Source organism: Eucyclogobius newberryi, unplaced genomic scaffold, assembly GCF_026437365.1.
Source record: "Eucyclogobius newberryi isolate DKJ021-1_F unplaced genomic scaffold, fEucNew1.0.hap1 SCAF_1, whole genome shotgun sequence".
NCBI classification, from domain to species: Eukaryota; Metazoa; Chordata; class Actinopteri; order Gobiiformes; family Gobiidae; genus Eucyclogobius; species Eucyclogobius newberryi.
This window is the reverse complement of record NW_027315723.1, coordinates 8,426,399-8,439,521: the sequence shown is the minus strand read 5'-3', so window position 1 is coordinate 8,439,521 and position 13,123 is coordinate 8,426,399. Positions and strand designations below refer to the sequence as shown.

General features: G+C 40.2%; 1 protein-coding gene across 1 annotated transcript; it reads left to right on the top strand.

The window, feature by feature from the left end:
• Positions 1-3,627: 3,627 nt before the first annotated feature.
• Positions 3,628-12,256, top strand: LOC140364562 (melanocortin-2 receptor accessory protein 2-like). The gene is made up of 3 exons (XM_072450774.1): positions 3,628-3,971; positions 9,875-9,974; positions 11,766-12,256. The coding sequence occupies exons 1-3, from the start codon at positions 3,854-3,856 to the stop codon at positions 12,223-12,225; spliced, it is 678 nt and encodes a 225-aa protein (XP_072306875.1). The 5' UTR covers positions 3,628-3,853; the 3' UTR covers positions 12,226-12,256.
• Positions 12,257-13,123: the final 867 nt, after the last annotated feature.

The window sequence follows — 13,123 nt, the reverse complement described above, 5'->3', positions numbered from 1 at the left end:
ACAGAAAAGCAAGGATAAACCAGCTGGTATCGATCATTTGGAAACAAAATTACTAAAGCTGGTGGCGGATTTAATTGCTTTACCGGTTTCTCACATCATTAAATTAAGCAAAATTATGGAAAAAGTAGCACATGATCAAATTCTAAATTATTTCTCGGAAAATGGGTTAAATACCATCTATCAACATGCATATAAACAACAAGTGCTCTTACTCAGATCACAGATCACTGGCTGCAGGAAATTGATTGAAAAAATCTAATAGATTCCTAGATTTGAGTGCCTGAAAGTGGACGGAAAGTTGTTTAAATAATCGAGATAATAGAGTCTACTTTAATGGTAGCTATTCTGACGTTGAGGGGATGGGTTGTGGAGTTCCCCAGGGCAGTTGCCTTGGCCCGCTTTTATTTTCTATTTTCACCAATGACTTTTCAGCTATATTAAAACATGCAACCATGGCCATATATGCAGATGACACTACATTATATGCCTCTGCACCGACAGCAGATCAGCTTAGTAACATCTTACAGGAGGAGTTGAATGCAGTAGTTCAGTGGATCCAACATAATAAATTAGTAATCAATGTTGAAAAAACTAAATGTATGTTAATTGGGTCACAACACATGTTAAAAACAATATCTACACTACACTTAACCGCTGGAGCGACTGTAGTTGAACAAGTGGAAGAAACTAAATTATTGGGTGTAACTTTAGATTCTAAATTAACAAGGAACAGTCGTATAAACAATGTATTGAGGAATATGGGGCGGAGTATGGGCATGATCAAACACTGTAGGAAATGTATTCCAAAATGGTTAATCAAACAATTAATTCAGTTAGATTATGCATCTGTTATTTGGTCAAACACATGTGAAAATAATTTATACAGGTTGCAAGTGGCACAGAACAAAGGGTTGCCCATACAGAACAAATGTAATAACAATACACAACGAATTAGCCTGGTTGACGGTCAAAAGCAGACTGAAGTACTATTTATTAACATTTATTAGACATGTCATTATAACCAAAATTCCAGCAGTAATTTATGATAAACTGACTTTTTTCTCAGCTACTCACAATTATGAAACTCGACAAAGTAGAAATATAAGCTGTGTGCTGCCAGTTTTCAGAACCAATAGAATCCAGTGCACTGTTGTTTATCGTCATGGTAACATGGTTGCATGGAACGCATTGCCTGTTTTTTTGTTGCTTGAAAATAACAAAAAGTTATTTCAAAAGAAGTTAAAGCTTTTCCTTTTTACACAATAATGCGCTTCAGGGATGGAGTTAAGATCTGATTACTAATTATGGGAATGATAATGGTAGTATAACTAATAATAATATTATGTAATTGTTATTTTTCTTGTTTTGTTTTAGTGAATGAGCTATTTACTGCTGTTTTCTTTTTCACTCTGTATGTGTATGTATGTATATGTATCTGTGAGTGTATTTATTTATATGTATATATGTATATGCTGTATGTATGTAGGTAGATATATATAATACCTTGGGCTTTCGCGTGTGTGTATGTGTGTGTGAGGTATGTGTGCGTTTGTTTAGAGGTGTGAGTGTGTGTGTGTGTGTGTGTGTGTGTGTGTGTGTGTGTGAGGTATGTGTGCGTTCATTTAGAGGTGTGAGTGTGTGTGTGTGTGTGAGAGGTATGTGTGCGTTTGTTTAGAGGTGTGTGTGTGTGTGTGTGAGGTATGTGTGCGTTCGTTTAGAGGTGTGAGTGTGTGTGTGTGTGTGTGTGTGTGAGAGGTATGTGTGCGTTTGTTTAGAGGTGTGTGTGTGTGTGTGTGTGTGTGTGTGTGTGTGTGTGTGTGTGGGTGGGTGGGTGGGTGGGTGGGGTATAAAAAGAAATGTATGTAATGAATTTGAGGAGACCCCAGGAAGAATAGCAACTGGTTTGCAGGAGCTAATGGGGATCTTAATAAACTAAACTAATAAACTAAACTAAACTCTCCACACTGGGGGTCAACTATCTGGGTGACTAAAGGCCAATTCATACTTCATAAGATGACAGACAAACAAAGTTCTGCTCAGCTGATGTGTCAAGAACCAGCTGCAAGAACTGCAGAACAAAGGCGGTGTTAACAAAATTACGTAATTTTGTTTTCACAGCCCAAGGTGCATGAACAAACCTCTCGTTTCTTATAAAGTATGAATTGAACTTGATGCAGGTCATCACAGTAGTCTGGGGAGTCCTCCTGTGGCTCTGCTGCTGCGTGCCCTTGTTTTATGGATCTCAAGTCAAGTTTATAAGCAGAGTAGTGTACAAGGACTGTGCTCAGAGATTCTGAAGTTACAGAATCCAATATGGCAGCCCACGTGGCGGCCCAAATCACTATCTTAAAAGACAATCATTATATGGCGGCTCTCGATACGCTTCAGACACTGGGTTAGGGTTTGGGTACACTTCGGATTTGGACCCAAGAGAGAAAATTATTGCCTGAGCTGTATCGGGGACCAGCCTCGGTCGCCGCCATGTTTGAGTCAGTAACTTCCGTTTCGGTCGCCGCCATATTGGATTCAATCACTTTCGATTCCGTATATGATTTAGTGCCAACCCCAAGTCCAGCCTTGTTACGCCAGGGGAAGGTTGCAACATAGCGCCCTGCAATCCCCCCTGGAAAAGGCTCCCACTAATGTCCGGGGTCAAAATACAGACTGTGTTTTAAATGTGGCACTTAAATTTAGCAGAAGAGCTACATTCAGTAAGCACGGCGCAGAACATATCAATTATCACATCAAGCTATCGCTTGTATTAATTTTTTTTAAATTAAATATGTACACTGAATGACTTGGCCCATCATTCCGAGATGTCATTAACTTTTTTCCATCCAAAGTCTGAACATATTTGTTTAATTTTAGTCAAACCTGGCGCACATGCCCAAAAGTTTGCATTACTAAAAATATAATTTTGTATAGTTTAGCAGGATAGTGTTAAAAATAAATACAGTGTCCAATTATTTTGTTTTTCTTTTAATTCAAAATTGATTCTGAAGATGTGTCCACAAATTTGACTCAGTCCAGTTTCCCAAGTGCCTTTTCCCATGTTAAAATACTGTAGGCTGCAATAATGAAGTGGATGATTGGAACTGAGCTGACAAGGACTAAAGCCTGTGCTGTTGTTTGGAAAGTAACGGCAGATTGAAGGACACAAACTCTGTTCCTCCTTTCATGTCCTGAGGCTGGGAGCAGGAATGAGTCGCGTCACATTTTTTAATCATAATTTAGATTTGTATTTATTTTCCGATGCCAATATGATTTTTATATAATGTTTCCAAAAAAGAAACGAGTATAAACATTGGTAGAATATCCCTGGCACTATCACTTATATTGATAGCGAGTATTTGCATAGCCTTTTCTCATTCTGGATGGATATTACCCACACGGCACCATTCTGTATGAATTTCACATGATTTACTTTGATCAGACAGCCCAATATCTGCCTTGAAAACCCCAGGACCGCTCTGACACGCAACAGAACCTGATTGGCTGCAGACCGTGGGCTGGAGGATCGCGCATCTCCTCCTCTGCACTGTAGGATCCTCAGTGCGCTCACGGCAGGAGCGCACGCAACATGATCTCTGCAAACCTCCGCGGATAAGTTTATGTGTCACGGAAAGCCTTGGAATGTGACGCTGTTTCATAATCTTGGACTTTTACTTTGAGAATTCGGCATATTGCGTGTAACACCTAAGGATTTGCTTGTGTATATTTTGCTTATTTTTGGCGATAGAAAGGACCCGGCTCTTCATGGCACGTATTACAGCTCATTTTGAGTGATGGGTGCGCGTTATCACAGAGTTCTTTGCTGAAAAAAAAATCGTCTTTGGACAAACTGCTGTTGGAAATGACGGATTTGACCAACAGGAGCCAGAGCAGCGCGCGTCGCAGTGACTACGTGTGGCAGTACGAGTACTACGACGACGAGGAGCCGGTGTCTTTTGAGGGGCTGAAGGCGCACAGATGTAAGACACGAGCACATGTACAGTAAGGGCATGATGGGGAGTGTTGGTACTGACACGGGTTTACAACATGTTAAGGCTAAACTTTATTTGAATTATCAGAGTGTTCTTGTGGAACGGTTGGCCACCTTGTGTCTCCAAGGAGATGTTATTGCGCAGGAATGTTTCACAGTATAGGGTTAAACTTGTGTACCTCCACGAAGAAGCAGGAGCCACCACCACCAGGCCAGGTTACAGATGAGGTGTGTTTTATGCCACCAATATAAGCTCTATAACGTCACACAGTGCAACAGTTCTGCAAAGCAATAATATCTTCGTGAAAACAAACAGGTGGTAGACCCTCCACCAGAAAAGTAACACTGTGCATCTTGAAATATCTTTTGCAGCTTTAATGTCTGTTAAAGGGTGAATTTATCCATGCCTCACGAGCTATATATTTTTTTTTTTATGCATAAAAAACAAGACATTAAATTAAATACAACTAACATTGTGGCATATCTTGCTCACCTGCAGCCGCGTGCGGTTCGTGCCTACGTTTCCGCGTGCCTAAGCGCATGGATCTATCATAATATAGTTCCCTCAGTGTACGGGGCAAAATGAAGACGGAGAAAGACAGTTCGAGCTGACGCAGAAGTGGACAGAAATCTACGGGAGACGAGCGATGTGATGCGCTCCGTCACGCTAATAAACAAACGCACGTGTGTGTTGTATCAGTCCGCACGGGGGAGTGGCATGTGCACTTCCGCCTGCGTTCTCAAATCGCCGAAAAATCGTCCATACCGTCTTTAAGTCAAACAAAGTTTGCATTTAAAAGTACTGACTCTCTTTTTCTTCACCTTTAAAAATCACACTAAAATGTTCTTCTTATTATTATTATTAATAATAATAATAATTCATAATTCATAAATGGTGTTGCTGCTTTCAAGTGTAGTCAGCGACTCACACTCGACTGTAGAAGGATCAAAATCCATAACATCAGCCCTTTTCATTTTCAATATTACACACTGTTTACAGCGGCGTGTGAGCAATGAGAAAACATACAGTAAATCACAAGACTGTGTCTATGTAAATATAATCCTCAATCAAATGTCGCAATCATCCCCATGACAACCAAACTTTGCAATACAAACCCATATAAGGTTTAAGATTCAACCTTCCGGTCGTATATAATAGTGTCTTGAAACCCTGGAGCAGTAGACGCCTAGGGAATTCTGATGGTAATCAGGTACTCAGTGAGGAGGGAGCCAAAGTCGGTTTACAATAGGATGTAGATGGCCCATTACAAGGGCCTTCAACAAAGAGGGTATTTTGAAACCAAATACTCCCTTTATCAGGAGGGCCCGCCCGGAGGGCAGGGCTTCCTCAGAGTAGGATCAATATCTGAGTTTCCAGTCTCGATTCGCAGATTGAGAATGAGTCTTGGATGGAAGTCGACTCTACAACTGAATATTTTTCTACAATGGAACACTCCTGGACGAATGAGGGATTATACTGACAAACCTTATAATTAACAATAATGAACAATAATGCTTCATATGCTTTAATAAAACCAGATGCCACAAAATATTATCATGTAACAACCATCTGAGTATGTTGGTGGCTCTAACTCATGCTGCTGTTCAGTTCTCTGTATTCTGCTTTGGAGCATTTGTGCCTCCACTGGTGTTCTGAGTATTTGTTTTTTACCTTTGTACAACAGAGTGGCCAGAAAAGCGAAGCCGTGCCGCAGTTTTCTCCACTTGAATTCCTCACAAACGTGGAGAAACGTTGCTTGTTGTTAACACATGCCGTTTGCCAAGTCAGGGGTAACAAATACCTTCTTCTCGTGGCACTGGACGTCTCCTTTGAGCCTTACAGTTTGTAAAACTCGTTCCTTATCGCAGTGTTTTAGGAACTACATTATCATTGTCTCCTCTTCGTGTGCCCTCTCCAAAGTGAAGCGGGTGATCACGAATGGAGCCTTGGATTACAGGCCCAGGACCACGGTCTCAAGAAAGCCTTCAACGTTGTCCTTTTCCTTGCCCTCAGTGATTCCCACAAGCCTTATTTTGTTTCTGCAAGACCTTGACTGCAAATCAAGAAGCTTGTCCTTCATAGCCGCAGTCTATGCACACAGCTTCCCTGCCTCGGCTCTCAGTTCCCTCAGCTCACCCGTTTTGTCCGAGATGTGCTTCTTAGTCTCGGCTTTGTGTCTGTCCACGCCTCGTAAGCCAGTAGGGGAAGAATACATTTATCATTTATGTTTGTTTTGAAACATGATCTTAAATAAGTCCATATTTCTAGAAAACTGTAGTCTTCCGAATGAATCTGGTGTGAATGATTTGTAGTCAAATTATTTTTTAGCTTGAACTGTTTAAAGTAGCAGTAGTAGTAGAATAATTCCCCTTGATGCTGGCTGGTTTTCTGCCCTTGTTTTCCAGTGGCATTAGCGGTGGCGTGCTGCAAATACCTGTTTCACTGAACTGACTGAAGATCTCGTTGAGTGAATTTTCACCCAGAAGTCGAGGTGCCTCAATGAGCCAGATACAGAAGTGGTTTCATTGCTTTGAAGTATTGATGTATAAGATCAATGAGACAAATGCTTCACCTGTTTGTTTATCTTCTGTCCAAAAAATCCAAAGTAAAAAATGTTGAAACCAAAAATATGCTAAATAAAAATTTAAAAAAAGACGTCTAAGGTGGATTATTATATTTAGTTTGCTGTTATTAGACCCTTACACAATAATTTATAACAACATTGACTTTGGTGCATTATTATTGATCAAATTATAGCAGTTTATTATAAAAGTCACGTGTACCCATCGGGTCACAAATGGCACAAAAGTCCTATAAAATATCAGTCGTTTGATATGTTTACCTACTTTCAATCGGTCAAATGGTTTGTCAGCTTGCAGTATATCCAAAATGTATGAAGAAATTATAAAACATTAATCCTTTTTTTTGGATAGGGGTAATTTTGGTGCAAAAGCATTTTTTTATAACCCAAAATACTTTATGTAAAGTCTGAGGTGGTGTATATTTGAGTTGATGCTAATAGACCCTTGCATATATCAATAATGTAAAATAACATCGTTTTTGGCGCATTATTGTGTATTGAGTCACACGTGTTGCCTTCATGCCACAAACAACACACAAAATTGATATATAATATTTGTCAGTTGATGTTTTGTTCCAGCAAATGTGGCACCCGGGCCAGAGTTTGGACACCCCTGATCTCCAGTGTTCTGTTTAGCATTTCTCAAGACGGTTAAAATGAGCTCAAAGTGAAAGTTGTACCAATTTAGCAAAAATCTTGCGCTAAAGCAATGTCTGTTTTTATATTGTGTGCGTGTACGTTTGAGGCCCAAAGAAATTGTCCCAAAGACTTGATTTGACTTGGGGAGGCTAAAGTTGTTGCAAACAGCAGAGATGAGATCCTGTGGTCCCCAAACCGGACACCCTCCGACCCCTGACTGTGCCTAGAAATTCTGTCCATAAAAATTATGAACAGAACCGGTGACAAAGGGCAGCCCTGAGGAGTCCAACATGCACTGGGAACAGGTCTGACTTACTGCCGGCAATGAACACAGCTCCTGCTCTGGTCATACAGGGACCGGACAGCCCTGAAAACAATACTGATCATCTTTTACAATGCAGTGTTGGAGAGCCGAGGGAGGTATGGAATGGCTGCCTCATTAACCGTGAGGGACAAAACTTAATAAGCTCCTCAATGTAGCTATGCAAAGATGGGTGGTCATTTCTGCAGATCATTTTATCAAACTATTTTTGAGGAAGAGAGAACAAGGCTCGCAAGAAAAATCTCTGATTACCCGAATCATTTCTTGTTTTCAGAATTTGAACAGTTAGACGATTTAGAACCATTCCATATAAAACAAACCACTATAGGTTCTCCTTTGTCCTACAGGGACTGCAGCTGGAAATGAGCAACTTTGCTGTAGGAAAGATGTTTTTTATGGACAAAATCCCTGATAAATAAACTCATAAACTAAACTACAGCACTAGCCCTTTTACACAAGAAGAGTTGACCCATGTCGGTGTAATGTAACATATGTGAATTTGATATTAATTGATTAAATACTTCTAATAATGTGTAAATAATCATATTTTAACTGCTTTTGAACAATGACTTTTATGTGGATACAATTCACCTACATGGAAGAGGATGCGTAACAATTGTACCTTATTGCTATTATTGCACTCTCTGGTTTAGACTCTATACTTTTGATTTTGGCAATGTTTTTTAGATGGTAAAAAGCTGCTGATGTTATTGATTTGATGTGGCTGTTAAAATTCAAGTCTGAGTCCATTATTACCCCCAGATGTCTAACTTGAGTTGTAGGTTTCAGAGCGAGACTCTGGAGGTGACCGCTAACACTTTCTCTTTGTTTCTGTGGGCAAAGACGATTATTTCAGTCTTGTTTGAGTTCAGCTGGAGAAAGTTGATTTGCATCCACAAACTGATCTGTTGGATGCAGTGACAGAGTGAATCCACTGGTCCATAGTCACCTGCCGACAGTGAAACATAGATCTGAGTGTCGTCTGCATAATTGTGATAGGACACATTTTCACTGCGTATCAGCTGACCTAACGGCAGCATGTAGAGGTTGAACAGAAGGGGACCCAGGACTAACCCTTGGGGCACTCCACAGGTCAGGGGCATGTGGTCTGAGACTAAGTTACCAATTTCAACAAAGTACAGCCTGTCTTCCAGGTTGGACCGTAACCAGTTTAGGGCAGTGCCAGTGATGCCCACCCAGTCCTCTAGTCTCTGTAAGAGGAGCCCATGATCGACAGTGTCAAAAATGTTCATCCGGTCATCATGGCCCATGATGATGTTCTAACAGCCGGTGGTGGAAACAAAGATGTTTCCCTCTGTCCCATTCTGTCCAGGTTGATGTAAATTACTTTGTTCTGTGTGAAAGATATTTCCCTTCATAGAAAGTGTTCTGTTTTAAGATAAAGGGTTACAAGAGGTTACACACTAACAAATGAGGGATAAATCAAATATTTTTCAACAATAATAGCACATTTGAACTCACCCCCGGGGCTGAAAGCTGGCGTTCAGTTCAAGTCGATGAGCCGGGCTCATTGATGTGCACATCGACGCGTGTCGCCAGTCTAGCAATTAATCACCAAGTACATTCAGGTCTGGTTCAGTTGAGACTGGGAAGATGGATGGACCCAAATAAAGGGCAATGTTGGAAGGAAACCTGTTGGTGTCAGCAAAAGACTTGAGACTGAGGGGGACTTCAGCAGGGCAATGACACTAAACGTAAAGCCAGAGCTAATGAAATGGTTTAAAACAGAATGGCCCAGTCAAAGTCCAGACCTAAATCTAATCAAGAATCTGTAATCTGACTGAGCTTGAGCTGTTTTGCGAAGAAGAATGGCCAAAAATGTCAGTCTCTAGGTGAGCAAAGCTGGTGTAGACATACTCAAACAGACTTGCATTTGAAATTGAAGCAAAATACATTTCCAAAAAGTTTTGCCTAATTTTGCATGCTTTTTATCTTTTTAAATCTGGAAATCCTGCCTTTTCTTTTCACTTCACAATATGTGCGGCTATTTTCACAAAAAAGTCGTTTGTGGTCATTGACGTGACAAATGTAGGTATGAATACTTTTGCCCACCACTTTGTGTCTTTTTACATCATTTAGATGGTATTGCGTGGATTGCGTCGCATTTATTTTACGGAGGGATTTGGTCTTTTGGGTGAACTAAAAGTTGATCTCAGACATAAATATAAATATTACTCACTAACCAAGTTGTCAGACGATAAAAAATAATAATGAAGTCTTCTTTTAGCACCAGAGAGTTTTTGTTAAGAAAAGCAGTTATGTATTTTTTAAACATTAAGCTTTAAACATGCCAATCATAAATAATGATTATGTGTGTGCTCTGTGCAGACTCCATTGTGATCGGATTCTGGGTGGGCCTGGCAGTCTTTGTCATCTTCATGTTCTTCGTCCTGACTCTGCTCACCAAGACTGGAGCTCCACACCAGGAGTAAGTCACGGTCTCCATCTGTATCAGCCTGTTTACTCTGCGCTGGGTTTTACCTGAAGACTGCTGCTGCTGAAGCACAGATCAGCCAATACTAGTCCAGGGTTGTATGATTATATTTTCCACAGGGCCAGATTTTTCGGAGGGCTAAGGTCTGGGGGCCAGACTGCAAAATCGCACCACAATTTAATGGATTTATCTCTATATATAAGATCCACAGACAACTCGCAGTAGCACAATTCAACAACATAAATCATAAAAGGACTTTACTTTCAGAGAAGTAAAATCATAACAATATTACATGACTAAAAACAGGACAAAGCGCTCTAAAATCCAGGCAAGGCAAACCCAGAGTTCACCAGAAACCTGACTGGACTTGTGCACAGCAGACCTGGACCAAGACCAGGGTTAAACCAAGACTAAACAAACCAAATCTGCCAGAAAAAACATGGATAAACTATATAGCAAGACTAAAGCAGGACAAAAGCAGGACTAAAACAGGACAAATGCAGAACCAAAACAGGACTAAAGCAGGTCTACAGCAGGACTGAAACATGACTAAAACAGGACTAGAACAGGTCTAAAACAGGACTAGAACAGGACTAAAACAGGACTAAACATGACTAAAACAGGTCTAAAGCAGGACTAAACGGGACTAAAACAGGTCTAAAGCAGGACAAAACGGGACTAAAACAGGTCTAAAGCAGGACTAAAAGAGGTTTAAAGCAGGACAAAAAAAGAACTAAAGCAGGACTAAAGCAGGAAAAACAGGACTAAAGCAGGTTTAAAGCAGGACTAAAATAGGTCAAAAGCAGGACCAAAACAGGACCAAAAAAAGAACTAAAGCCGTACCAAAGCAGGACTAGAACAGGTCTAAAACAGGACTAAAGCAAGATTGAAACGGGACTAAAGCAGGACTAGAGCAGGTCCAAAACAGGACTAAAGCAAGATTGAAACAGGACTATCAATCAATCAATCAATCAATCAACCTTTATTTATAGAGCCCTTTACAACACTCAAAGTGGCACAATAAAATCAAGGCAATACAAAACATAAAACTAAATAAAAAAAAAAAAACTGTACAAAATAAAGTGTCATTACATTACGGAGTGTTAAAAGCCAATCTGAATAAAAGCATTTTTAGCCTTGATTTAAAAAGGTTAAAATCTGTGATGGTGCGCATGTCGGGGGGGCATGTCGGGGGGGCATGTTATTCCAGCGAAAGAGAAAGCTCGATCCCCCCAATGTTTAAGTCTGGCTATAGGGACGTCCAGTAGAAGTTTTTTTTTTTTTTTATCTTCGAGTCCTGCTTGGGTTATGAGCAGACCATGAGCTCGGCCAAATAAGGTGGTGCCAGGCCATTTAGAGCTTTAAAAACAAAAGTAGAATTTTAAAATCAATTCTAAAAGAAACGAGAAGCCCATAGAGAGCAAAAAGCACCGGGGTGATGTGCTGACGTGTGGGTGCATTGGTTAGAAAACGCACTGCAGTACCAATGGACTGGCCAGCAGCTAACAAGATCCTATCCACTTAATGTCATAGATCCATGGGTGGAGGTGATTACAGCAGCTTAAAAAAATAAAATATAGCAGATTTTTTATTTTTTTGTTCAAATAGACTACAAGAAAGAAATGATTTAAAAGATGTCACATGTCTTCATGGGTTAGTACTGTAACACCTGCTAACCCTTAGACCTATTGTTATTAAATGCATGGGATTCGTTTAGCAGTTTTTTTAAACCCTGTAAATACTAGTATCTAGAATGATTTATTTTAACCTTGTCTTTCCCCGCAGTAACCCAGACCCGGATAACTGCCAACGCCCGGCAAACAGCGCTATGGACAATATAAATGCTGAAGAGGACTCGGAAAAAGCCTTCTCCCGACCCTTACTCACCGACTCCCGCTCCTACTTTCATTTTTACATCAACCAGGAGCACCAGCGAACCCAACCCAAACAGGAGCAGCACCACAGTCAGGCTCCTTCCAAAAACCACACGGACTGCAGTTCCAACAGCATCCACGACATTATACGCGAGGCGGAGGACGACAGGGAAAACCGTGAGCTAAACCTGGTGCTAGAAGACCCGATCAAAACCGACGCCGATTGCAGTTTCGTGTCTCAATTTACAATTCCAAACTTTGTGAATTTGGAGCATGCATCGGCTCTCGGAGAGGAGGATTTGTTGTATGAGCCGTCTGTGACTCTAGAGAGAAAGGCACATGCTCAGGAGCTCCACTGTGACATCCATTAGGTTTGCAGTGTGTATGGAACTTATGGTGGGTTCTAATGTATTCTTGTAAGGATGTACAAGTAGCAAATATGGACTGAGGATAGACAACAGTGCATATGTAAAGACGCGTGACTAGGGGTATAAAAATAACACTGGAAAAAAAACGGCCCAGAAATGTACTGTTCACTAGTAAATGTTTTGATAAACCAACCTAAATTTGTCAATTGATCGCACACAATGTATTTATATGTTTTTACATTTACATTAACGATAATATCAAGGTGACTTCAATTTAACTAGTTAATTTAAGTTATATTATAATTATAATGTTATGCTTAACATTGACCTTTAAAACTTGCTGTACTTTAGCAATTCAAATTCACCACAAGAAAATCCGCTATTTCAAATGTAATCAATAAAATATACATTTGTTACGTTAGACATTCTGCAGCAGTCTATCGTTTTGTAGTCACCAATGTGGTTCGGGGGAAAAAAATACAGACAACCGTCGTCTCTTTGGTCTGAGGGAAAAACAACAACACCACTGACCATTTATTGCGCATGCTCATTACAACACAACAACACATTCACTGATCACGCAGGTAACACATGGCTTTGCTCCATCTGCAAGTATGCTCAACACTCCCACTCAAAGACATGTGTATAGTTCTCATATAGTAAACAAAAATATATAACCCCAAAATAAAACACTTGGCATACTGGCAAAGTTCTAAACATTTCAAAACAACTTTAAAATAAAACATTTGGTATATTAGCAATGTTCAACATTACTTCCCAAACAAATATCCCTTAAAACTTTCAAACTTAGCTTTTGTCAAAGGCTTGGTAAGGACATCAGCTACCATGTTTGCAGTAGGGCAATATTCTATACATATTTTACCTTCTGCGTGTGCAGACC